The sequence below is a fragment of the Crinia signifera genome, chromosome 3, assembly GCF_055691185.1.
Source record: "Crinia signifera chromosome 3, ASM5569118v1, whole genome shotgun sequence".
NCBI classification, from domain to species: domain Eukaryota; kingdom Metazoa; phylum Chordata; class Amphibia; order Anura; family Myobatrachidae; genus Crinia; species Crinia signifera.
The window spans coordinates 8438621-8465285 of record NC_139219.1 but is presented as its reverse complement, the minus strand read 5'-3'; the positions used below and the strand labels follow the sequence as shown (position 1 = coordinate 8465285).

The 26665-nt window shown below is 48.9% G+C and overlaps 1 protein-coding gene across 6 annotated transcripts in view; it reads left to right on the top strand.

Moving 5' to 3' along the window:
* The window catches only part of EML6 (EMAP like 6), a 201057-nt gene that overhangs the window by 75914 nt on the left and 98478 nt on the right, over window positions 1-26665 (top strand). For all 6 annotated transcript variants that reach the window (XM_083175222.1, XM_083175218.1, XM_083175217.1 and 3 more), the window contains exons 10-14: window positions 1503-1715; window positions 4409-4576; window positions 7860-7966; window positions 19496-19614; window positions 21101-21287. In XM_083175222.1, coding sequence (XP_083031348.1) covers window positions 1503-1715; window positions 4409-4576; window positions 7860-7966; window positions 19496-19614; window positions 21101-21287 — 794 coding nt within the window. The remainder of the gene's footprint in view (window positions 1-1502; window positions 1716-4408; window positions 4577-7859; window positions 7967-19495; window positions 19615-21100; window positions 21288-26665) is intronic.

The window sequence follows — 26665 nt, the reverse complement described above, 5'->3', positions numbered from 1 at the left end:
AGTAGGGTGCGGGAAGCCGGAGCTCCAGTGTACCGCCATGTTTTTAAAGCCGCAATCACTTCCAAGGCATTGTAAATGATCACCGCTTGAAGAACTAAATCCTGGAGCTCCAGCTTCCCGCAGCCTATTACGGTATGTTCTGTCCCCTGGTCTATTTCTCAGGTTGTGTTTTATTACACAGCTGTGGGAATTTGGGTTTTCAGGATAACTACGGTATATTATTGGAGCACCATGTCTAATATATGCTAAATAACATTTATCATAGCGCTCTCTGCCCTCCAGTATTTATGGATGATACGTCTCTGGAGACCCCACACCCCCGTAGCACTAGTTCCATCTCGTTCTAGTGTTTTAGATGTGATTAGTAGTATACTGTATGGTGTATTCTCTCTCATATTATCCAGTGATGTTTGTGCATTTATACGTTTGGTACTTGTTTCCTAGCAGGGCGCCCACTACTAAATTGCTTAGTGGGCTATTTTGCGTAGGAAAATTGCATCGCATCGCGTACCGTCTATAGTGCTGTGCGATGCGATGCGATGTCCATGTTAACTGCACAGGAGTGCTTATACAATGAAATATCGCATAGGATCGCATGGCACCAAATGCGATGCGATTCGATATTTCATTGTACAAGCACCCATGCCATGAGATGTGATGGGTGCTTACAATGAGATGTGATGGTATGACATGTGATTTGTGCATAGTATGTGATGTGATGGGTGCTTACAATTGTAAGCACCTGCACCTACGCCATTGTTTAGCGTCAACCCCAGTATCCACAGCACCCCAAAGTGTGGCGAGCGCAGCGGTCCTCCGACCTTTTCATACCCCCACTATCCACGTCGGCATGGAGTTGACTTTAGATAGCGTGGCGAGAGCAGCGAGCCACTGAGCCCGAAGCGTGGCGAGTGGACGCAGAATACATGTAAAGTAATCCGCGTCCCCTCGCGGGGCTCGCTGTGCTTGCTACGCTTCGGGCACGGTGGCTCGCTGCTCTCGCCACGCTATCTAAAATCAACGCCGACGTGGATAGCGGGGTATGAAAAGGTCGGAGGACGCGTTCCCCCGCCCCTCGCAGGGATCGCTGCGCTCGCCAATGGTTCCTGTAGCTATGGTTATGTCGTCTTGGCGCCTGTGGAGTTTTGACTGACAGGAGGGCGTGAAATCGCATTGCATCGCACACATCGCACAGTAAAAACGTAAAATGCGATGCAATGCGATTTCACTACGTTAGCGTACATAGAAAATATGGGCGCCGTGCTAGAAAACAAGTAGCATAAGTTTTGCTCTGTGAGCACACAGACCTGTTAAGATCCCCTGCACTTGTAGGTGTAAGAGGTGTATAAGTAACAGAGCCATGGCAGAGGATTGAAGGTGTAATAATAACAGAGTGAAATGTCCCTGTCGCGTCCTAGTGCTGGTTATTACATTATATCCTGGTGCTGGGGAACAGGTTACACAGTATGTGCCGCTAAGTCAGACCTATGTCTACATTCCAGCTGGGAAACATCTCACTAGCAAAGATGAGATCAAGGGGATTCATTGGTTCTCCTGGACCTGCGTGGTTGGACCAGAAGTCAGCGGAATATGGCCAAAATACACAGACCTCACCGACATCAACTCAGTGGACGCCAACTTCAGCAGCACAGCTTTGGTCACAGGAGATGACTTTGGACTAGTTAAATTATTCAGGTTTCCTAGCCTAAAAAAAGGTACGCTCTCATACTGGTGACTAAGGGGTGTTGTTCCTGCACTTTATTTTGTCATATAATCGGTATCGCCTAATCATGGAATAGTGGGCAATCGGTCAGACGGGCCTTGTACGAGATAGCCTACACTGTCCTAGAGGAATATAACTCACTGAGGCGTCCGACCATACGAGGGGATGTGGACACACCCCCTCGCATGTCCCACTGGTGGAGAAATCATTCCATAGTCACAGACCATCGAATGATCAGTCATTGGAGACTGACTTATATTTGTGGCCATTCCGCCGAAGACGTCATGTGACTTCAGACGCCAGCCCCTGGCACAACTCCTCCCACCCAAACTCTCATGGGAACACCCATCGTTTTCATAGGGACACCGATTAAACGCTGGTCGCTCCCTTGGGGCCGACACCCAGGCCTGCCGCCCCACACCCCCCCGCCCACACTGCCCAGTATGTAAGTCACCGAGGATTCGGTATGAAATCCCGACAGGGTCAAAATCCGGACAGGGTCAAAATCCTAAATGGGTCATAATCCCGACAAGGACAAAATCCCGACATTTAAAATCCTGACAACGTCAAAATACCGACATATATATTGTACAGGTGAAAAAGTCAACATGACTTTCGGTCGACAGGTCGCGGGGTCGACATGGCTTTTTTCAGTTTTTTACCCGAATGTCAACACAGTCGACATGGACACAGTTGGAAGTGAACCACAGCCCCTCGCAACGCTCGCAATGCTTTGGGCACGGCGTCTCGCTGCGCTCGGCACACTATTTTATTCTCCCGCCACGCCCTAGTGGATGGTAGGGCATGAAATATCGCCTGTCGGCACATGTCGGCTCATAAAACAGTGACAAAACCCATGTCGACCTTGCGACCTGTCAACCGAAAGTCATGTTGACTGTTTCACCTGTACATTCTATATGTCGGTATTTTGTCCTTGTCGGGATTTTAAATGTCGGGATTTTGTCCTTGTCGCTATTATGACCCTATCGGGATTTTGACCCTATCGAGATTTTGATCGTCTGGATTTTGACTGCATCCTATCACCGAGTCCGTTCACCTGCACATACGTATAAATCATTATGTGCATGTGCAGTAGCCAAACATCGGTCCCTCGGGCGAACCTGCGGGGGGCCGATTTAATTAGAACCACCCCCTATATGTGCTCCAAACCAAATAGGAGTAGAAACAAAAAGCAAAACTCTTAATGTAAACCAGGAAACTAACTAACAAACTATAGTACAAAACAAATTTGGGATAAAACAAAACACCAAAATTATACCAGAAAGGGCACTCTAGGTCGGCTTAAATTATTAGGGGACTCCTTAAAAATGTAAGTTTATTGCTTCTATGACATCAAGGAGTGAACTGCTTGCAGTCTCATAGGTAACACTGTGTACAGAATATGCACAGGACCACGGTTGATGATGTCATGGATAGGCTGTAGGCCAGACAGTTGGGGACTTTAATTTGAATCAATAATTAACATACAGTAAGGACACTGCATCGGGTGCGAGGTGCATCGCGAGATCCCATCAAGATGGGTTCTGTATCCCGCTATTTGTTTTTGACCTTGGTTTTGGCGTGTGAAGGAAATTCACCGTCTCGCTGTATGTTTAATAGTTTCAGGTGAAAGCAAAAGCGGACTCAGTGGTGCGTTCTGTATTCATGCTCCAAATCTTTTAGAGATCACCTTTCCTCTAACAAAAATATTCCTTTACTGTGGTTGTGTCTATTTAGCTTTCCTGCTGTAAGTGGTGCTCCTGTTATTAACACGTCAGGCTGTGATTGGGTTCCTTCAGCACCGTGACGTATGACCGACAGATGAAGAGATGGTGCTGGGGGAATACACGGCTATGGGCACGGATGTGAATTTAATGGATTCAGAAAGTGTTATAGTTGCACAGACCATGGCCAGCTAATGGGTGATGTCTAATGGGTGGCATTCATGCTGTGCTTCCTGATTTATTAACCATCAGTATACACCACCGCTGTGTGTTCCATATACACTTGTAATGCTCCTCTGGCTGATCTAGAGACACGATAATCCCGTCCACTTCCTAGATTCCTAGATCTCAGTTTAGAACGTTTTAAAATATTTATAATATGAATGAGAGAAGTTTTTTCTAGTGTTCACTAAATAATGAAAACATTGTTAAATCTGGTGCTGTCAATGAATAAATGAGCAGCTGTGTTCTGGGCCTGTAAATAAAATACCAGCACTCTCTCATCTAACGTATGGCTGCTGTCAGTGGACACATGTTGCAGACTGATTAATTTGCTGCTCAGTATCCCGGACAGTGTGCAAACAACTATGACCAAATGAGGCTGGGGCGGGACCGGACTGATCCCACAAAACTCTGCATCGCCACCTCCACAAAGGTCCCTCGCCGCCCCTGTTGCGTCATTGCCGCCCCGTTGCATTGACGCTGCCCCGTCACTACTTTAACTTCGGTCAGGGTGAGACTTTAAGCTCATTGGTTGGTACTTTGGAGCCGATTCAGACCTGTTCACACAGGTACGAATTCGGCCCCGTCTCCGATATTCGCCATCCACAGCAGTTGTTAGATTTAGAAGTCTCACAGGCATTTTTTGCAAGTCTCTGCTAATGCCCACACTGAGTTCCGCTATGATGTAATAGTTTTATATAGGATTATATCCAATGTATGTTTTTTTCTGTTCTTTTAGGAGCTAAGTTTCGGAAGTATGTTGGCCACTCAGCCCATGTGACAAATGTGCGCTGGTCAAATGACTTCCAGTGGGCGCTGAGCACTGGCGGTGCCGACCACTCTGTCTTTCAGTGGAGGTTTATTCCTGAAGGGATGACAAATGGAATCATTGAAACAGCACCTCAAGGTAACGTTAGTGTTGTGTTATTTATTTATTTATTAACAGTTTCTTATATAGCGCAGCATATTCCGTTACAGCGTCTTATATAGCGCAGCAGATTCCGTTACAGTGTCTTATATAGCGCAGCAGATTCCGTTACAGTGTCTTATATAGCGCAGCAGATTCCGTTACAGTGTCTTATATAGCGCAGCATATTCCGTTGCGCTTTACAAAGGAGACAGTGATACAAAAACAGGGTATTTACAGACAGTCAAAATGTAGGAGGGCCCGGCTCGCAAGCTTACAATCTATAGGGAAATAGGCATTGATACATAAGGATATATACTGTATTCTTTATTGCATCGATTCCACCAGAATGCAAGGTTCTGTGACTGGTGCTGGAATTTGATAAGCTGCCTGAAGAGATGAGTTTTCAGGGAACGCTTATAGGTTTGGAGACTGGAGGAGAGTCTTATTGTGCTTGGGAGGGTATTCCACAGAGTGGGTGCAGCCCGAAGAAAGTCCTGCAGTCGGGAATGGGAGCGAGTAATGAGTGTGGATGAGAGACGCAGATCTTGGGAGGAGCGTAGAGGTCGTGTTGGATGATATTTTGAGATAAGAGAAGAGATGTCTGTTGGTGTAGTTTGGTTTCTGGCTTTGTGTGTAAGTAAAAGACAGGAATTACTTAGGGGGAATAGGGCTCACATGCCCTGTACCGCAGGGCTACTGTATGCTCACTGCCATGTGCAACCTTATCCCAACTCCACAAGGACAGTATGCTCTACGGTATGTGTATATAGCACAGATGATATAGACTTCTAATATGGGGCATACATATTTATGCGCTGCACTGACTCTCAGCTGTCTGACAACCGCACAAACTGAAGGGTGTTTCCCACATTAAGTATTTACTTACACTCATGAGTACAACAAATACCTACTTTCTTCTATCCAATTTAGAAACTGCGGGAGACTAATCTCAGCCAAATCGCCTCCAAGTCTGAGGAGTTGGAGGAACTGCAGTAGATATCACGGAAACAGAGAATTTGAGGCAGATAAGAACCTCTTGGCCCATTTAGTCTCTGATACCTGCAACGCTTCCCCCATTCCTGCCGACAGACGCATCGCCATAGCTTGGTGCGATGCCACCAGATTTATACATTCCCGAAATTAACCCCTACAGCTATCTCCATCCGAAGATGGCGGTAGCCGGTATTAGCTTATGGACTGCTTACCAGACATATGCAGATGGCAGAGGGAGAATCCTCCCCGGAAGTGCCCGCTGTGCCTGTGCAGTTAGCGGGGCCGCCCATGTGCAGAAGCCCTGGCGGCTCACTGAGCACATTCCAGCAATAGGATTCTTTCAGAGCCTGTGGCCCTTCGGGTGCCAGATCACACATCAAGCCTATGGGATTGTGTATTGCAATGTGATCCTGGGCGCTAATATCGCAAATAGGTTGCGTTGAATATGTGGTCGGTTACAACCAATCAGCTCCTGTTATTTTTTTTAAACACAGCCTGTCACACGCTTTAATAAATCTCCCTCAATATGTTGTATTTTTTATGGTTCGTTCATTAAAAATAGCAAAAAAAATGACAAAGATATTTAACGGATACTTTTATGACATCACATGGCAATATCTTTCTGCTGACATGTCACAGCTGGGACAGCGCCATTATCAGATAAGTCACTGTAACGGCACCTGGGCGAGTGCGTGTGCGTGATATATTTACATGGTCACTAGGAGAATCTTGCTGTTGCCCTTCGGGGGTCAGCTGAAGTAATACAATAACCACATAGGAGGTTATTCTGGTTGGTGCGTACATTTCCAAAATCTTTCGGAGCGGTCCGCACGCCACGCTGTGCGAACATCGTCCGAACAAACGCCCACCGTACCTCCGCATACGGACGGACTCACACTGGAAGAACAGGGCATGTTTACGGACGACATCCAAACCTTGCGTGTGCGGTGGACACACACATATTCTGCATGGTCTTACAGCGTCTGCACGGTCTTACCTCGTCAGAACGGACGGGAACCTGCCCGTACGCACCGATGCGGTGTATTTTCGCAAAAAACACCACTCTTATCTGACCTCCGAAATCGGTCACATGACCCACTTATGCAATTAGGTAACCTCATTAAAAAGTGTTTGTTTGCTATTGGATTCAATTAAATCCTAATACATACTTAAACACATTAATTTGTTGCATGTGTCCAAAAAATGCTTTTTCCATTTTCTGTTTGACGTTATTGTAATAAATTAATATTTTGATCCCCAAATGTGTGGTTTTATTGGTAAATGTACAAGTGACATGTATATTTATATTAGTGATAGTAAGTTCTGTCCATTGCTTGCAGTGTAAATGTGTGTCAAAAATGCAGCATATATTTGTGTGTTTAGTAATGGTCCATTTAAGCTGCAATGGTTCCAATTGAAGCAATGAGAAGAGTGTAATTAATGAGTAATGAGTAAAGGAGTGGATTGTATTGTGTTTAGCTGACATTGGTTGAGGTGCGCCCGTACTGATTGGGCGTTCCGAATGCCTAGCGCATGACCGAGTGGTGTCCGCAAAGCAATACTTGCTTTTGAAGACCGCATCTTTCCTGCCTTTTTGTTCGTGTGCATTCGGTGTGCTGTCCGAATGCACGCGTACCAGAATGAGTGCACTCCCTCGTGTACGCCCATGTTTACGCCCAGTTTAGCCCACTTTGAAACTACGCCCCTGTGTATTTCCGAATGACGCCCATAATACGCCCATATTTCACGAGTGAATGCGGTGCACATTTCTGTACGGTATTAGTGCGAACAAGTACGGAGACCATGCGTGGCACATGCGCATAGCGTTGCCCACGCATGCACAGACGGCTAAAAAACGCCATCCGAAAGAGTTCGGGAAAGTACGCATCGACCAGAATAAGGCCCATAATACTGAATATAATATTGCATGCTAGAAGTGTATACTAATAAATATTACACATACAGTATTTATAATGTACTGTTTAATAGCCGGGCACCCGGTATGACAACCAACCTCCTGCGCTTGTCCGGGAGCTGAATGACGTTACTGTGTGATGTCATGATTTGTGACATCATGCAGTAGGGGCAAGGCATTTACATTAAACCCCCTTTGCTGCTACATGGTTCCGACAGATAGCAATACAGTGTCAGTGAGTATACCTTACGATGGTGCGCAGGGGGACCCATCACAAAATGACAATAGTTCCCAGACAGTTCTAGATAAGCCTCTGTAGACATTCGGATGTAAAATGTTCCGTGTGCCTGATGTTATGTTTCTTATTCATAGAGGGGATTACGGACTCCTGCAGTGAAGAGTCTGATTCCGATTTATCAGATGTGCCCGAACTAGACTCTGATATCGAGCAGGAGATTCAAATCAACTACGATCGCCAGGTGAGCACCGCAGCGCAGCAAACTCCCCGGAAATCCACCGGCTCTAGAAATAGCTGGAATTCCTTCTGATTCACAGGGGAACAGCCAGATAACAAGTGTCTGTGTACATTGCATTTCCTGCATTATTCACGTGATGGTTCTTTTATTTGAGTTATTATTTATTTATTTATTAACAGTTTCTTATATAGCGCAGCATATTCCGTTGCGCTTTACAAAGGAGACAGTGATACAACAAAACAGGGTATTTACAGACAGTCAAAATGTAGGAGGGCCCTGCTCGCAAGCTTACAATCTATAGGATTATCATCTAACCACTTTTAATGGGGCATCAAAGATCCATTGGTGTACACTGATAACGCACAGAAGGCCCCATTAATAATGTAACTATCATTTTAAGCAAATGTAGAACAGATTTTTACCGGTCTTGAGAGGATTTTATGTGGGTTTCTTTTATTTACCAAATATGCCTGGCAAAGATTGGCAGATGCGACGTTCCCCGAGGACAGGTCTCAATGCCATCCTGAAGTGCATACGGTACATCTAACAGCTTTGCAAGGACTTCAATGTCTATATAGGATCTGAGTGCGCCGCTTGCATAGACGATGATGGATTTTGAACATGCACAGGGCAGGATATACGTACTATGGCCATGCACAGGGCAGGATATACGTACTATGGCCATGCACAGGGCAGGATATACGTACTGTGGCCATGCACGGGGCAGGATATACGTACTATGGCCATGCACGGGGCAGGATATACGTACTATGGCCATGCACAGGGCAGGATATACGTACTATGGCCATGCACGGGGCAGGATATACGTACTATGGCCATGCACGGGGCAGGATATACGTACTGTGGCCAGAATCCGAATTCCACGCAGTAGGCCGTATTTGCACTTACATTACACGCACAGAACTGAGGGCTAATTCAGACATGTTCATAAACCCGCTGTATACATAGATCTCTGATGGTTTTTGATCTGTTTACTCACAGCGGGCCTGATTCAGAGTTGATCGTTGTGCAAATACGCAGATCGAGCAATTATGGAATGACTGCGCATGTGTACTCATTGTGCAGGCGCGAGGGGACATAGTCGCGGTTTGACGGACAGGAAGCCGGAGTCTCAGGCTGGTAACCTGATGTTTTCTGGGGGTGCCAGAAAAAAATGCAGGCATGCCCAGGTGTTTTAAAGGAGGGCCTGTGACGTCAGCACTGTACGGTCAGAGAGCTGCTCGCTATGATCTGCAAATAGCAGAGTAGTGATCAGCTGTGAATCAGACCCCGGGTCAGCACTGGGGATGTACAGATCAGTGATTGTGCCGACGGTCGCAGTGCCTCCTAAGCAGCAACATGATTCACATGCTTTGGCTATTTGGGGGCATGGACTGGGCGGTAACAGGGAGTGACCTCCTATGCAGCTTTGCTGGCCTCCGAAACGCGGACTTCCTGTCTGACAATCCGATGGTCACCCAAGATGATCCGATTGTGCCTTTGGTGGATTCTCCCCAGAAAGTCACGTTTTGGGATTCCAGGATGCTCGCAGTAGACCAGGGGTTTTATTTACCATCCGTTTTCTAAAAGGGCCGCAGGATGGCATTGAGGTCAAGGGTTCTATTTCGGCTTTGTATGTGTGGAGGTTGTATGTTCTCTCCATGCAAGTGTGGGTTTCTTCCCACAATCCAACCCATACTTTGTAGGTTAAATGGCTTCTGACGGAAATAAACCCTAGCGTGTATGTGTACATGTAACAGCATATAGATAGTAAGCTCCACTGGGGAAGGACTGATGTCAGTCGCTGTAATAGTCTCTGTGTATATGTACATGTAACTGGGCGTATAGATAGTAAGCTCCACTGGGGAAGGACTGATGTCAGTCACTGTAATAGTCTCTGTGTATGTGTACATGTAACTGGGCGTATAGATAGTAAGCTCCACTGGGGAAGGACTGATGTGTCGCTGTAATAGTCTCTGTGTACGTGTACATGTAACTGGGCGTATAGATAGTAAGCTCCACTGGGGAAGGACTGATGTCAGTCGCTGTAATAGTCTCTGTGTATGTGTACATGTAACTGGGCGTATAGATAGTAAGCTCCACTGGGGAAGGACTGATGTCAGTCGCTGTAATAGTCTCTGTGTACGTGTACATGTAACTGGGCGTATAGATAGTAAGCTCCACTGGGGAAGGACTGATGTGTCGCTGTAATAGTCTCTGTGTATGTGTACATGTAACTGGGCGTATAGATAGTAAGCTCCACTGGGGAAGGACTGATGTCAGTCGCTGTAATAGTCTCTGTGTATGTGTACATGTAACTGGGCGTATAGATAGTAAGCTCTACTGGGGAAGGACTGATGTCAGTCGCTGTAATAGTCTCTGTGTATATGTACATGTAACTGGGCGTATAGATAGTAAGCTCCACTGGGGAAGGACTGATGAGAGTCGCTGTAATAGTCTCTGTGTATGTGTACATGTAACTGGGCATATAGATAGTAAGCTCCACTGGGGAAGGACTGATGTCAGTCGCTGTAATAGTCTCTGTGTATGTGTACATGTAACTGGGCGTATAGATAGTAAGCTCCACTGGGGAAGGACTGATGAGAGTCGCTGTAATAGTCTCTGTGTATGTGTACATGTAACTGGGCGTATAGATAGTAAGCTCCACTGGGGAAGGACTGATGTGTCGCTGTAATAGTCTCTGTGTATGTGTACATGTAACTGGGCGTATAGATAGTAAGCTCCACTGGGGAAGGACTGATGTCAGTCGCTGTAATAGTCTCTGTGTATGTGTACATGTAACTGGGCGTATAGATAGTAAGCTCCACTGGGGAAGGACTGTTGTCAGTCGCTGTAATAGTCTCTGTGTATGTGTACATGTAACTGGGCGTATAGATAGTAAGCTCCACTGGGGAAGGACTGATGTCAGTCGCTGTAATAGTCTCTGTGTATGTGTACATGTAACGGCATATAGATAGTGAGCTCCACTGGGGTAGGACTGATGTCAGTCGCTGTAATAGTCTCTGTGTACGTGTACATGTAACTGGGCGTATAGATAGTAAGCTCCACTGGGGAAGGACTGATGTCAGTCGCTGTAATAGTCTCTGTGTATGTGTACATGTAACAGCATATAGATAGTAAGCTCCACTGGGGAAGGACTGATGTGTCGCTGTAATAGTCTCTGTGTATGTGTACATGTAACTGGGCATATAGATAGTATGCTCCACTGGGGAAGGACTGATGTGTCGCTGTAATAGTCTCTGTGTATGTGTACATGTAACTGGGCATATAGATAGTATGCTCCACTGGGGAAGGACTGATGTCAGTCGCTGTAATAGTCTCTGTGTATGTGTACATGTAACAGCATATAGATAGTAAGCTCCACTGGGGAAGGACTGATGTCAGTCGCTGTAATAGTCTCTGTGTATGTGTACATGTAACTGGGCATATAGATAGTAAGCTCCACTGGGGAAGGACTGATGTCAGTCGCTGTAATAGTCTCTGTGTATGTGTACATGTAACTGGGCGTATAGATAGTATGCTCCACTGGGGAAGGACTGATGTCAGTCACTGTAATAGTCTCTGTGTATGTGTACATGTAACTTGGCGTATAGATAGTAAGCTCCACTGGGGAAGGACTGATGTCAGTCGCTGTAATAGTCTCTGTGTATGTGTGCATGTAACTGGGCATATAGATAGTATGCTCCACTGGGGAAGGACTGATGTCAGTCGCTGTAATAGTCTCTGTGTATGTGTACATGTAACTGGGCATATAGATAGTATGCTCCACTGGGGAAGGACTGATGTCAGTCGCTGTAATAGTCTCTGTGTATGTGTACATGTAACTGGGCATATAGATAGTATGCTCCACTGGGGAAGGACTTATGTGTCGCTGTAATAGTCTCTGTGTATGTGTACATGTAACTGGGCATATAGATAGTAAGCTCCACTGGGGAAGGACTGATGTCAGTCGCTGTAATAGTCTCTGTGTATGTGTACATGTAACTGGGCGTATAGATAGTATGCTCCACTGGGGAAGGACTGATGTCCGTCGCTGTAATAGTCTCTGTGTATGTGTACATGTAACTGGGCGTATAGATAGTATGCTCCACTGGGGAAGGACTGATGTCCGTCGCTGTAATAGTCTCTGTGTATGTGTACATGTAACATATAGATAGTAAGCTCCACTGGGGAAGGACTGATGTCAGTCGCTGTAATAGTCTCTGTGTATGTTTACATGTAACTGGGCGTATAGATAGTAAGCTCCACTGGGGAAGGACTGATGTCAGTCGCTGTAATAGTCTCTGTGTATGTGTACATGTAACTGGGCGTATAGATAGTAAGCTCCACTGGGGAAGGACTGATGTCAGTCGCTGTAATAGTCTCTGTGTATGTGTACATGTAACTGGGCGTATAGATAGTAAGCTCCACTGGGGAAGGACTGATATCAGTCGCTGTAATAGTCTCTGTGTACGTGTACATGTAACATATAGATAGTAAGCTCCACTGGGGAAGGACTGATATCAGTCGCTGTAATAGTCTCTGTGTATGTGTACATGTAACTGGGCGTATAGATAGTATGCTCCACTGGGGAAGGACTGATGTCAGTCGCTGTAATAGTCTCTGTGTATGTGTACATGTAACTGGGCGTATAGATAGTAAGCTCCACTGGGGAAGGACTGATATCAGTCGCTGTAATAGTCTCTGTGTATGTGTACATGTAACTGGGCGTATAGATAGTATGCTCCACTGGGGAAGGACTGATGTCAGTCGCTGTAATAGTCTCTGTGTATGTGTACATGTAACTGGGCGTATAGATAGTAAGCTCCACTGGGGAAGGACTGATATCAGTCGCTGTAATAGTCTCTGTGTATGTGTAGATGTAACTGGGTATATAGATAGTAAGCTCCACTGGGGCAGGACTGATGTGTCGCTGTAATAGTCTCTGTGTATGTGTACATGTAACTGGGTGTATAGATAGTAAGCTCCACTGGGGAAGGACTGATATCAGTCGCTGTAATAGTCTCTGTGTATGTGGACATGTAACTGGGCGTATAGATAGTAAGCTCCACTGGGGAAGGAGTGATGTGTCGCTGTAATAGTCTCTGTGTATGTGTACATGTAACTGGGCATATAGATAGTATGCTCCACTGGGGAAGGACTGATGTCAGTCGCTGTAATAGTCTCTGTGTCTGTGTACATGTAACATATAGATAGTAAGCTCCACTGGGGAAGGACTGATGTCAGTCGCTGTAATAGTCTCTGTGTATGTGTACATGTAACTGGGCATATAGATAGTAAGCTCCACTGGGGAAGGACTGATGTCAGTCGCTGTAATAGTCTCTGTGTATGTGTACATGTAACTGGGCATATAGATAGTAAGCTCCACTGGGGAAGGACTGATGTCAGTCGCTGTAATAGTCTCTGTGTATGTGTACATGTAACATATAGATAGTATGCTCCACTGGGGAAGGACTGATGTGTCGCTGTAATAGTCTCTGTAAAGCGCTGTGTAATATTTATGCGCTGAATAAATAAATATTAATAAATAAATGAGATGAATAAGAGGCCGGAAGCCTTAGAGATTTCTCTACAGTTACAGCCACATGCTGAGACCGGCTCAGTCCAAAACCATTTCCCAAGGCACAGCAGTAAGCTAATTGCATAGTTACCGGTCTGACGCGGCTGACTGCTGCGACTATTACCAACTTGTCACCCTCAGGAGTCGCAAATCCCCTCGCTGCCTGAGTGCCAGACTGAGGGGGGAATAGAGGGGCTGTGTCCTGGTTCTCTGCTCTGCTGAGCTCCGTAGCAATTTCCTGTGGTTGCGCCACCACTGTGCTGCAGCAATTCAGTAAATACATGAAGTATTAGATGAATCATTCCGCTCAGAGCTGGGATATGCAGAGTTTTGGCCATTATTCCATGCAATCTCACTGTAATCAGGAACAGGACGTCATCATCTGTTTCATAATGTCAATATTTAGAGTGTTCACGATTACAAAAAGTCACCAAAATGTTGACACATGTAATTAGGTCTAGGCTGCAATTAGGGCCAGGGTTAGTTTTCTATTAGGGCTAGGATAAGGGCACTTAGGGGTTAGGCCTGGTTAAGCTGCACTTTAGGCTAGGGTTACCATGCATTGAGGTTTAGGCTGCACTTGGGTTTAGGGGTAGGTTGCACTTCATATTAGGATTTGGCTGCAATTGGGGTTAGGTTAGGTAGTTGCTAAATTGTAGTGGGCTAAAGGACCTTCCACGCCCAGGGGGAGGAGCAAGGCCGGGGGCGTGCTCCTTCAGTATCCTCGCCACCACTGGTTGCCTTTAGTAACCAGGTGGTGAGCGAAGCGGAGCCACCAAGCCGAAAAGAGCGGCAGATGAAGCGAGCCCACGAGGGTCCGTGTTGGTCCCTTGTTCCGACCTTGCTCCTCTCTCTGCCCCCACTTCTCCCGTGTCCTGTTACTAGGTCCCTTAGCCCACTTGTATTTAGACCTAACCATTTTTGTTGCACTTTGGGTTAGGTTGCACTTCAGTATATGGATAGGTGCACTTGAGAATAGGGATAGGTTGCACTTCAGTTTAGGGATAGGCTGCACTTGGTCTTAGGGATAGGCTGCACTTGGGCTTAGGGATAGGCTGCACTTGGGCTTAGGGATAGGCTGCACTTCAGTATATGGATAGGCTGCACTTGAAATAGGGATAGGTTGCACTTCAGTATAGGGATAGGTTGCACTTGGGGTTAGGTTACACTTCAATATAGGGATAGGGTGCACTTGGGGTTAGGTTCTACTCCACTATAGGGATAAGCTGCACTTCAGAATAGGGATAGGCTGCACTTCAGTGTAGGGAAAGGTTGAACTTCAGCATAAGGATAGGTTGCACTTGGGTTAGGTTGCACTACAGTATAGGGATAGGTTGCACTTGGGTTAGGTTGCACTACAGTATAGGGATAGGCTGCACTTCAGTATAGGGTTAGGTTGCACTTCAGTTTAGGGATAGGCTGCACTTCAGAATAGGGATAGGCTGCACTTCAGTATAGGGTTAGGTTGCACTTCAGTTTAGGGATAGGCTGCACTTCAGAATAGGGATAGGCTGCACTTCAGAATAGGGATAGGCTGCACTTCAGAATAGGGATAGGCTGCACTTCAGTATAGGGTTAGGTTGCACTTCAGTTTAGGGATAGGCTGCACTTGGGTTAGGTTGCACTACAGTATAGGGATATGCTGCACTTCAGTATAGGGATAGGCTGCACTTCAGTATAGGGATAGGCTGCATTTGGGCTTAGGGGTAGACTGCAGTTATGGATTGTGGTTGTTCTGCAGTTAAAACATAAATGTCAACATTCATAATGTCAACGTATTGGACATGTCAACATAATGAATGTCATTTGGTGTTGTATAATCAGATTTGTTGCAAGTTTAAAATTACTAAATATCAAATAGGAAGTAGCAGGAACAGGCTCCAAAGATTTGATATGACCCCAAAACCGCCAGCATTCCGTCCACTTTAGGAAACGTTAGATACGCTCAGCTAGAGAGTGCGTCTGACCAGTGATGCTTAATTATTTAGGAAAAGTGGCTAATTACAAAAACTAATTAAATAGGGACTAAGTACACAAACATAGGCATTAATGGATCTCATATTGCTCCGTACAAAGCTGCAGCAAGTCCCTGGAAAGTGGCTGCGGAAGGGGCACACATCTGTGCTATCATATTAGGAAACCCGGCCAACATATACACAATCCGCCACCCTCAGTCCCACATATTCTATACACCCTCTGAGACCTGCGGAGATCGGGCTTCCGTACATATCTCCCAACACCTCACGTTCCCATTTGTGCTGACTTTACAACATATGTCTTTTGTCTGGACTATTGCCTAGAGATCTGCAGGAGATGGGAGATATCCTTCTCATTACATCAGCAGCATATGGGCTGGAATTCTATGTAGGTCTGTACCAAATACAAGTGTGTCTAATATAACTGTGTGTATATAAATACGGGTGTTCTGTGGGGACCAGGACCCCCGTACCGGAAACACTGACCAGGTTTTCTAGACATAATGTTAGTAACGATAGGGGTGATTCTGGTCGGATGGTGATTTCTGATGGGGGGGGGGGGGGGCCTGCGCCGCATCCGCGTATTTGCGCCATCATCAGCCACCATCCAATGATTTCTCTCCCCTACAACCGCATGCGACTGTTCACACACATCCCCTCGCATGGTACCAAGGGGATTCCGTGGCGGTGGAAGGGGCGGCCATGTCAACCTTTTGCTTGTGACTACTCTTTTTCAGAGTTGATCTTGTGCACTTCGACCTTAAGGGTCGACCTACACACGGTAAACCTAATTACTGTCGACAACACTGGTGAACTGATGGCAGTGGCCGCTGTCACTAACTGGTTGCTAGAATTAGTTTTCTATAGTGATGTCATAGATGCCTAGGGATAAATGTAAAAGTGGGGGTGTTGCCCCGAGCAACCTATCAGATTTTCTCTAACGTTTTCTACCGAAATGATAGCTAGAATGTGATTGGTTGCTATGGGCAACATCCCCACTTTTCCCTTTTAGGACCTTTAGTGAATGTATTACAGAAGAGCCTCTAATAAGCACCGTATCCGGATTGACAGCATCTAGACCGAACATGTTATGGTTGACCGCGCTTAGTAGAACCCTAAGGATGGTCAACCGCGTCTAGATGGACAGTAACCAAAGTTAGACACTAAAGCGTTAGGTTGGAACGTGGTCGACAGTCAAGTTTTTCTTTCACCCACTCACCCTCACCCTGCTGTCACCCACCACAATCACACTGCTGTCACCCACCACAATCACACTGCTGTCACCCACCACAATCACACTGCTGTCACCCACCACAATCACACTGCTGTCACCCACCACAATCACACTGCTGTCACCCACCACAATTACACTGCTGTCACCCACCACAATCACCCTGCTGTCACCCACTCACCCTCACCCTGCTGTCACCCACCACAATCACCCTGCTGTCACCCACTCACCCTCACCCTGCTGTCACCCACCACAATCACACTGCTGTCACCCACTCACCCTCACCCTGCTGTCACCCACCACAATCACACTGCTGTCACCCACCACAATCACACTGCTGTCACCCACTCACCCTCACCCTGCTGTCACCCACCACAATCACACTGCTGTCACCCACTACAATCACACTGCTGTCACCCACCACAATCACACTGCTGTCACCCACCACAATCACACTGCTGTCACCCACTGGCCGTCACCCACCCTCACACTGCTGTCACCCACCACAATCACACTGCTGTCACCCACCACAATCACCCTGCTGTCACCCACCACAATCACCCTGCTGTCACCCACCACAATCACACTGCTGTCACCCACCACAATCACACTGCTGTCACCCACCACAATCACACTGCTGTCACCCACCACAATCACACTGCTGTCACCCACTGGCCGTCACCCACCCTCACACTGCTGTCACCCTCACCCTCACCCTGCTGTCACCCACCACAATCACACTGCTGTCACCCACTCACCCTCACCCTGCTGTCACCCACCCTCACACTGCTGTCACCCACCACAATCACCCTGCTGTCACCCACCACAATCACACTGCTGTCACCCACCACAATCACACTGCTGTCACCCACCACAATCACACTGCTGTCACCCACCACAATCACCCTGCTGTCACCCACCACAATCACACTGCTGTCACCCACCACAATCACACTGCTGTCACCCACCACAATCACACTGCTGTCACCCACCACAATCACACTGCTGTCACCCACTGGCCATCACCCTGCTGTCACCCACCACAATCACACTGCTGTCACCCACTCACCCTCACCCTGCTGTCACCCACTCACCCTCACCCTGCTGTCACCCACCACAATCACACTGCTGTCACCCACCACAATCACACTGCTGTCACCCACCACAATCACACTGCTGTCACCCACCACAATCACACTGCTGTCACCCACCACAATCACACTGCTGTCACCCACCACAATCACACTGCTGTCACCCACTCACCCTCACACTGCTGTCACCCACCACAATCACACTGCTGTCACCCACCACAACCACACTGCTGTCACCCACTGGCCGTCACCCTGCTGTCACCCACCACAATCACACTGCTGTCACCCACCACAATCACACTGCTGTCACCCACCACAATCACACTGCTGTCACCCACTCACCCTCACACTGCTGTCACCCACCACAACCACACTGCTGTCACCCACTGGCCGTCACCCTGCTGTCACCCACCACAATCACACTGCTGTCACCCACCACAATCACACTGCTGTCACCCACCACAATCGCACTGCTGTCACCCACTCACCCTCACCCTGCTGTCACCCACCACAATCACACTGCTGTCACCCACCACAATCACACTGCTGTCACCCACCACAATCACACTGCTGTCACCCACCACAATCACACTGCTGTCACCCACCACAATCACACTGCTGTCACCCACTGGCCGTCACCCTCACCCTGCTGTCACCCACCCTCACACTGCTGTCACCCACTAGCCGCCACCCTCACACGGCGAGCGCAGCGAGGCCGCGAGGGGCGGCAGTACGTGTCCTCCGACCTTTTCATACCCCCACTATCCACGTCGGCGTGGAGTTGATTTTATAAAGTGTGGCGAGCGCAGCGAGCCACTGAGCCTGAAGCGTGGCGAGCGCCCTCATAATACCTGTGAAGTAATGCGCGTCTCCTCACGGGGCTCGATGCACTCGCCACGCTTCGGGCTCGGTGGCTCGCTGCGCTCTCCACAAAATCAACTCCACGCCGACGTGGATAGTGGGGGTATGAAAAGGTCGGAGGACGTGTACTGCCACCGCTCGCCACGCTTCGGGTTGGCGTCAATAGTGGGGTGGCGTTAACAATGGGGGGGCATTTGACCCATGCGGGGGGGTATGCAATGAAAATTGGGGTCTAGGGTGTATTTGACATTGGTCCCAATGTAAAATTGGGTCTCAGGGACCATTTTACATTGATTCCAATGTAAAAATCGTATCGATCGCATCGCATGCGATTTGGTTGTATGCGATGCGATCGACGCAATTTTTTGGGTCCCGATGCCTGCAATTAAAATCGCTGGCGCCGTGCTAGGAAACAAGTACCAAATAATCACATAGTGAAATGAATACAGTAAAAACTGTCTATTTATTTTATTTTTGTATCTGGAGAATTCAATGATATCATTGTGCTTATTGTATTCTGTATGCTGCCCTCCGATACAGTAGGACAGTGCCGGTGTCACTCTCCATATTGCTGTCAGGGAAGTGGGGTAACAGAGGGTACGGGGAGATGTGTCTGATTACACGATGCAGCCGTGAAGCAGTTGGCAGTCCTGGAACAGTTTCAGGCCTGAGGCGCTTTGGAAGCAGGGAACATTGCCGTGTCAGTGGTGCCAATACATGAGAGCTGCCATTTATAGTTTCAGCACAGCAAGGCAGAGAACTCACCCTCAGTTATCACATTGTCATTTCAAGGTTTACAAAGAAGATCTACCTCAGCTCAAGCAGCAAAACAAAGAAAGGCAAAGTGCATTGCCTTCCCTGAAACGAGAAAAGGCGCCGGACGAAAGCTTGAAGTTAAAATTTGTTCATGGGTAAGTTTGCCTTGTGTCCCGTTTTCATACGTTTATTGTGCAAGTGACTGAAGAACCATTTCCACAGAGCATATTCTATAAAGCAGGCATGTCAGACTCGCGGCCCTCGGGCCACATGTGGCCCCAGCCGCCTGCTTTTGCGGCCCACGAGCTCTGCGCCAACCTAAGTAGGCCTAAAGGAAACTCTCAGTATTTTAATTAAGGCTCTGGTTCTTGAGCCAATCGGAGCTCGCGGTAGGCTCAGGTTCCTGAGCCAATCAGAGCTCGTGGAAGGCTCCGGCTCCTGAGCCAATTGCGGTCCGGCAGCTGCGGCTCTTAATTGGCTGCCGGACCGAAAGCTTTTATATATGAGGGGAATAACAGCTCCTGCCACAGATATTCATTTCTGTATCTGCCAGAATCTGTTGTTCACCCTCATTAAAGTAAGTGTTTTCTGTGTTTTTCTCATAACCCTTTGAGAATTGTATATAAGACTTTCTTTTTCTTGCGGCCCCCACAAGACTCAGACCTTGCTTATTCGACCCAGTTGGGATTTTGAGTTTGACATGCCTGCTATAAAGAGGCAGCTGCTGAAATTGCGCAAGCGATTATGGCCATGTGTATATATACACAGGGGCGCCGACATTACGTCCGGCTCCCGGTAAAATGGAGGGGGCTTGGCCAGTCCTCTGGGATGCAGGGTGTGGGCGGCACACAAAGGTAGAGAGAGGACAGGCTGCCGCTGCAGCTGTCTCTCTCTCCCCAGCCCAGCATACGGCACTGAGCAGCATTTGCTGAGCTGGGGAGAGAGGCTGTGCTGCGGCGGCATCCTGTCATCCTGTGCCCCACTGACCGAACCTTTTTTCTCTCCCGTACCCCTTGATTAGGTTATTCATGTATGAGTACCCCTCCACTTAATTTGATATACCCACAGTACTTAGGAGTGGAAGTGAGCGGTATGCGTGTCCTTACAGTAAGGAGTAGTGTGCGGCCAGGAATCGGGCCCCTCTGTGTCTGTCTGCTACCGCACCCCAGGTTGGGAATCATTGCTCTAAGTGGGTATTCGCGTGACAAATTGTAATCACTGGTGTTTTGGGCATTGTGTGCCCCTTACAGTGCCAAGCGCACACACATATGAGAAGCAGTTCATACAGAACATGCTCAGTGGAGCCTGAGCGCAGAATGTCCCATTATACCCCATGCACGTCATCTAGTTACCATAGTAACAATGTATCAGTGTCAGGCGGAAGAGTAACAGGCAAATAAGGACCCAACGGGGGAAAGTTACTCAGCTGAGAGTTCTAGTTCACATGGGATGTTGCCCATAGCAACCAATTCATTCCTTAAGGCAAACTAACAGTCCCTGTTTTAATGATGTCCTTGTTTGAGCACCTGTGCTTAAGTATGGTATCCTCAAACCTGGACTGTTAGCATGGCCGGATCCCTGATCTAATACCAGCCGCGGTTATTGTCTCTTCATTTATTGTCCTCTCTTTGTCTTCTCCAGCTACAGAGGCTTTGACTGTAGGAACAACCTGTTCTACACTCAGACTGGGGAGGTGGTGTATCACGTAGCAGCGGTGGCTGTGGTCTACAACAGGCTGCAGCACGGCCAAAGACTGTACCTGGGCCATGACGACGACATCCTCAGTCTGGCCATTCACCCAGTGAAAGATTATGTAGCAACCGGCCAGGTAAGAGGCATCCGCCACCCTGTATACAGCTACGTAGATGCTGGACAGCCAGCTCTCACCACCAATGGCAGATTACTGGTACAGGCAGATGGATTGCGTGCCAGGTGACGCAGGTCTTACCGGAAGGTGACAGCGGTCTGTGGGAGGCAGATGGAGCGGGGGACTGCGTGCCAGGTGACGCAGGTCTTACCGGAAGGTGACAGCGGTCTGTGGGAGGCAGATGGAGCGGGGGACTGCGTGCCAGGTGACGCAGGTCTTACCGGAAGGTGACAGCGGTCTGTGGGAGGCAGATGGAGCGGGGGACTGCGTGCCAGGTGACGCAGGTCTTACCGGAAGGTGACAGCGGTCTGTGGGAGGCAGATGGAGCGGGGGACTGCGTGCCAGGTGACGCAGGTCTTACCGGAAGGTGACAGCGCTCTGTAGGAGGCAGATGGATTGCGTGCCAGGTGACGCAGGTCTTACCGGAAGGTGACAGCGCTCTGTAGGAGGCAGATGGATTGCGTGCCAGGTGACGCAGGTCTTACCGGAAGGTGACAGCGCTCTGTAGGAGGCAGATGGATTGCGTGCCAGGTGACGCAGGTCTTACCGGAAGGTGACAGCGCTCTGTAGGAGGCAGATGGATTGCGTGCCAGGTGACGCAGGTCTTACCGGAAGGTGACAGCGCTCTGTAGGAGGCAGATGGATTGCGTGCCAGGTGACGCAGGTCTTACCGGAAGGTGACAGCGCTCTGTGGGTAGAGAACTGAGGGCTGTAGAGACTCACTCTCACGCAGAAGGAGATCCTGAAGGTGGGAACATGTATAAATAATGCAGCGCACAATGTATGAGTGATACAAAGAGAGTAATCTCTTACATTGAGGTAATCATGACAAAGAAACATCCGTCACTTGGGACTGTGAGCCCGGGGCACAGTGCACCAGCTATGTCACTGTACTGTACAACAAAGGATCCGGCGGCAGACTGACACCAACGTGTGTTGTAACAGCTGGGTCATGCTGTGTGTTATGGGTATAACATGGAAACTGTACTGAAATATTCTGCTGTTACCGAGCGTGACTTGTCACTTTTCCAAATCTCATCAAAGCCGTTCTTCTAAGTAACATCGTTTTGTGGAACGTCAGAGTAGGCTGTCGTCTGTATAGACGTGTCTAAGGCCGGACAGGACAGATTAGCCGTTATCTAACAGGGGACTGACAGATGGGTGGTCACTCGTTGCTTATTCATTGAATCCTATTGGGCTTTATTTCCAAAGCAGCAGCGTTTTGGTGGTGGACATTTACGATGGCACTGGCTGTCAGTATAGAGCACTCCTGGCCAGACCTTACACTGACTGCAAGGGCCACACCAGGCCTCACACCAACTGTAAGGGCCACACCTGAAATTACACTGACTGTGAGGACCACACCTGAAATTACACCGACTGTAAGGGCCACACCTGAAATTACACTGACTGTTAAGGGCCACACCTGAAATTACACTGACTGTTAAGGGCCACACTGGGCCTTACACCAACTGTAAGGGCCACACCTGAAATTACACTGGGTCTTACACTGACTGTGAGTGCCATGCCGGGCGTAACACTGACTGTGAGTGCCATGCCGGGCCTTACACTGACTGTAAGTGCCATGCCGGGCCTTACACTGACTGTGAGTGCCATGCCGGGCCTTACACTGACTGTGAGTGCCATGCCGGGCCTTACACTGACTGTGAGTGCCATGCCGGGCCTTACACTGACTGTGAGTGCCATGCCGGGCGTTACACTGACTGTGAGTGCCATGCCGGGCGTTACACTGACTGTGAGTGCCATGCCGGGCCTTACACTGACTGTGAGTGCCATGCCGGGCCTTACACTGACTGTGAGTGCCATGCCGGGCGTTACACTGACTGTGAGTGCCATGCCGGGCCTTACACTGACTGTGAGTGCCATGCCGGGCCTTACACTGACTGTGAGTGCCATGCCGGGCCTTACACTGACTGTGAGTGCCATGCCGGGCGTTACACTGACTGTGAGTGCCATGCCGGGTCTTACACTGACTGTGAGTGCCATGCCGTGCCTTACACTGACTGTGAGTGCCATGCCGTGCCTTACACTGACTGTGATTGCCATGCCGTGCCTTACACTGACTGTGAGTGCCATGCCAGGCCTTACACTGACTGTGAGTGCCATGCCGGACCTTACACTGACTGTGAGTGCCATGCCGGGCCTTACACTGACTGTGAGTGCCATGCCGGACCTTACACTGACTGTGAGTGCCATGCCGGGCCTTACACTGACTGTGACTGCCATGCCTGGCGTTACAATGACTGTGAGTGCCATGCTGAGGCTTACACTGACTGTGAGTGCCATGCCGGGCGTTACACTGACTGTGAGTGCCATGCCGGGCCTTACACTGACTGTGAGTGCCATGCCGGGCCTTACACTGACTGTGAGTGCCATGCCGGGCCTTACACTGACTGTGAGTGCCATGCCGGGCGTTACACTGACTGTGAGTGCCATGCCGGGTCTTACACTGACTGTGAGTGCCATGCCGGACCTTACACTGACTGTGAGTGCCATGCCGGGCCTTACACTGACTGTGAGTGCCATGCCGGGCCTTACACTGACTGTGAGTGCCATGCCGGGCCTTACACTGACTGCGAGTGCCATGCCGGGCGTTACACTGACTGCGAGTGCCATGCCGGGCGTTACACTGACTGCGAGTGCCATGCCGGGCGTTACACTGACTGCGAGTGCCATGCCGGGCGTTACACTGACTGTGAGTGCCATGCCGGGCGTTACACTGACTGTGAGTGCCATGCCGGGCGTTACGCCGTTCCAAATTTTAAAAGCCCGCCAAATAGAATATAAAACCCATTGTGTTCAGTTGGAAGTAGAGCCACGTTTGGTAATTCATTCTACACCAACATCTTTGTTACCGCGCTAAGGGGGTGAACCTGTTTTGCGAGCATCGCAGCGTAGCCATGCCAAAAAAACACTGGGTGTATTCATGGGTGACCCCCGCCCTCCCTGCCACCACCCATGCGTATGGCTTGGCGACTATGCAAGTCGCCAAAACCATCGCAAAAGAGGCCTGCACACACGCATAAAAGACCATGCGCATGCGGGACACGGTGGAACACGCAGGAGTCCATTAAAATCACCCCTTAAAAGTCTGATAGACTTTCAGAGAGTCTGCAGGTCAATGCTGCAGACAGGGGGAAACATTTACACTTTCCCACACACAGGACAGGTACACACAGGTGGGGGCATAGGTGTAATATGTTCTTGTTGTGTTATTTAGTGCTATATGGAGAAGTATAAGCAGCACACATACAAATGAGAAGAGAGATCCTGAGGAAAACAATGAATGAGACATTTGCGCCGGCTGCTGTCTGAGGCTGTGGGAATATTTGGGCTCCCGTGTGCCGGGGGTTTGCCTTTGTCATGTCTTGCAGTTGGCAGGTGCGTTATGTGATGCTATAATGGGAGCACAGAGCTGTTCTGTGGCGGAATAAGCCGTGTACACAGCTCGGGAGCCATTGTCTGCCAGGAAAGGAATTGGGAGCTTCATGAAACCCGTGACGCGGTCACAAAGAATTGTGGAGGGAGAGGGAAGGAGAAAGCTCAAGGACACAGGAAAATGGGACAGAGAATACAATAAAATGATAAAAGAAGAAAATAAACACATCATACATACGGAAGCAAGGTCATTACTGATTATAGAACCGCAATCGGGATGTTACTATGGGACCCCGAGTGTAAATGGATTGTAGACGTGTGGACTAAACCAACTGTAGCACATCTGCACAATGGGGGAAGGGAGGGGGGGGGGGGGGTCAGTATACGACCGTGACACTGTACGGGGAGCAGATGATGGAAGTATTGTGTGTGATGGAACAAGGCAAGAGAAGGCTAAAGTAGAAATAGAAGAACAGTTTGTATATGTATATATATAGATAGATAGAGAGAGAGAGAGAGAGAGATGCTGTACCTGTGTGAAAGCAGCCTATGCTCTGTATAAAGGGACACTGGAAGAGCACGAGATTAGCCGAGACCCAAGCTCTGGTGAATCGGGAAATGTAATTAACTGATTGCACTGCAGAGAAAGCGCATTAGATGAATGCAATGAGATACAGGGAGCCGCTAGACAGCGAAGGAGCGGGAGACAGACCTAAGGGCTGTTTCACACAGTACGGTTCCTGCCGCACGGTGAAATCCCGTACGGCCAGGGAGCCGTGCCGCACTCAGCAGTTGTGAATGGACACTATTGTGTCCATTCACACGGGACGGCCACGGCCCGGCCGCACGGCTGCAGCCGGATCCCCCCACTGGAAGGGACGGCTGCCGGGCTGTGGCCATCCCTGCCATTATAAAATTCTGAGTGCGGCGCGGCTCCCTGACCGTACGGGATTTCACCGTGCGGCAGGAACCGTACTGTGTGAAACAGCCCTAAGGGTCTCGTTATGTCTTTTCAGAAGGCTGAACGCCTGGTATTTACCTATTCATCCAAGAGTTCGGGCTGTTTCACACAGTACGGTTCCTGCCGCACGGTGAAATCCCGTACGGCCAGGGAGCCGTGCCGCACTCAGCAGTTGTGAATGGACACTATTGTGTCCATTCACACGGGACGGCCACGGCCCGGCCGCACGGCTGCAGCCGGATCCCCCCACTGGAAGGGACGGCTGCCGGGCTGTGGCCATCCCTGCCATTATAAAATTCTGAGTGCGGCGCGGCTCCCTGACCGTACGGGATTTCACCGTGCGGCAGGAACCGTACTGTGTGAAACAGCCCTTCCGCCATCGGTGTCTTATCACTGAATTCTGCCCTCGGTAGCCATCACTGGGAGTCTCTACCATTGGCTCTCCCGTGATTTATTCAGGAAGTGATTACTGTGGTCTGTATTCCTATATGTATACTGTATATAATAATGCATATGTCCAACTCTTTATGGGCCCTGGGCCTCCTGGCTGTGGACTGTAGCACAGTTTTACATGGATGGTAATGACTGGTAGCATGGTGGGGACTTGGGATGGAAGGAGGGAAAGCGCTGGAACATGAGGTTGACATGAGAAGCAACTGCTAGTAAAACTTAGGGGGTAATTCGCGCGGTGTCCGATTATCGACACGCTGCGGATGGGTGTGTCTGGGAGTGTCTGTGATAACGCTAGGCGTGCCTGAGTGTTTTAGGGGAGGGTGTGTGATGTCAGCACCAGGCCGCATACGCCTTTTTCCATCGCACCGCTGAGTAAGTCTCTGCCGACTCTGTGCCTGTCATGACTGCTGCCCAGTGTACAAATCATTAGATGTGAGCCTGTAGCGATGGTTTTGGACATATCTGCCCGGTGCGGATAGATTTGTAGCTGTACACACAGAGTTGTAGCTGTCCATTCACACAGCGA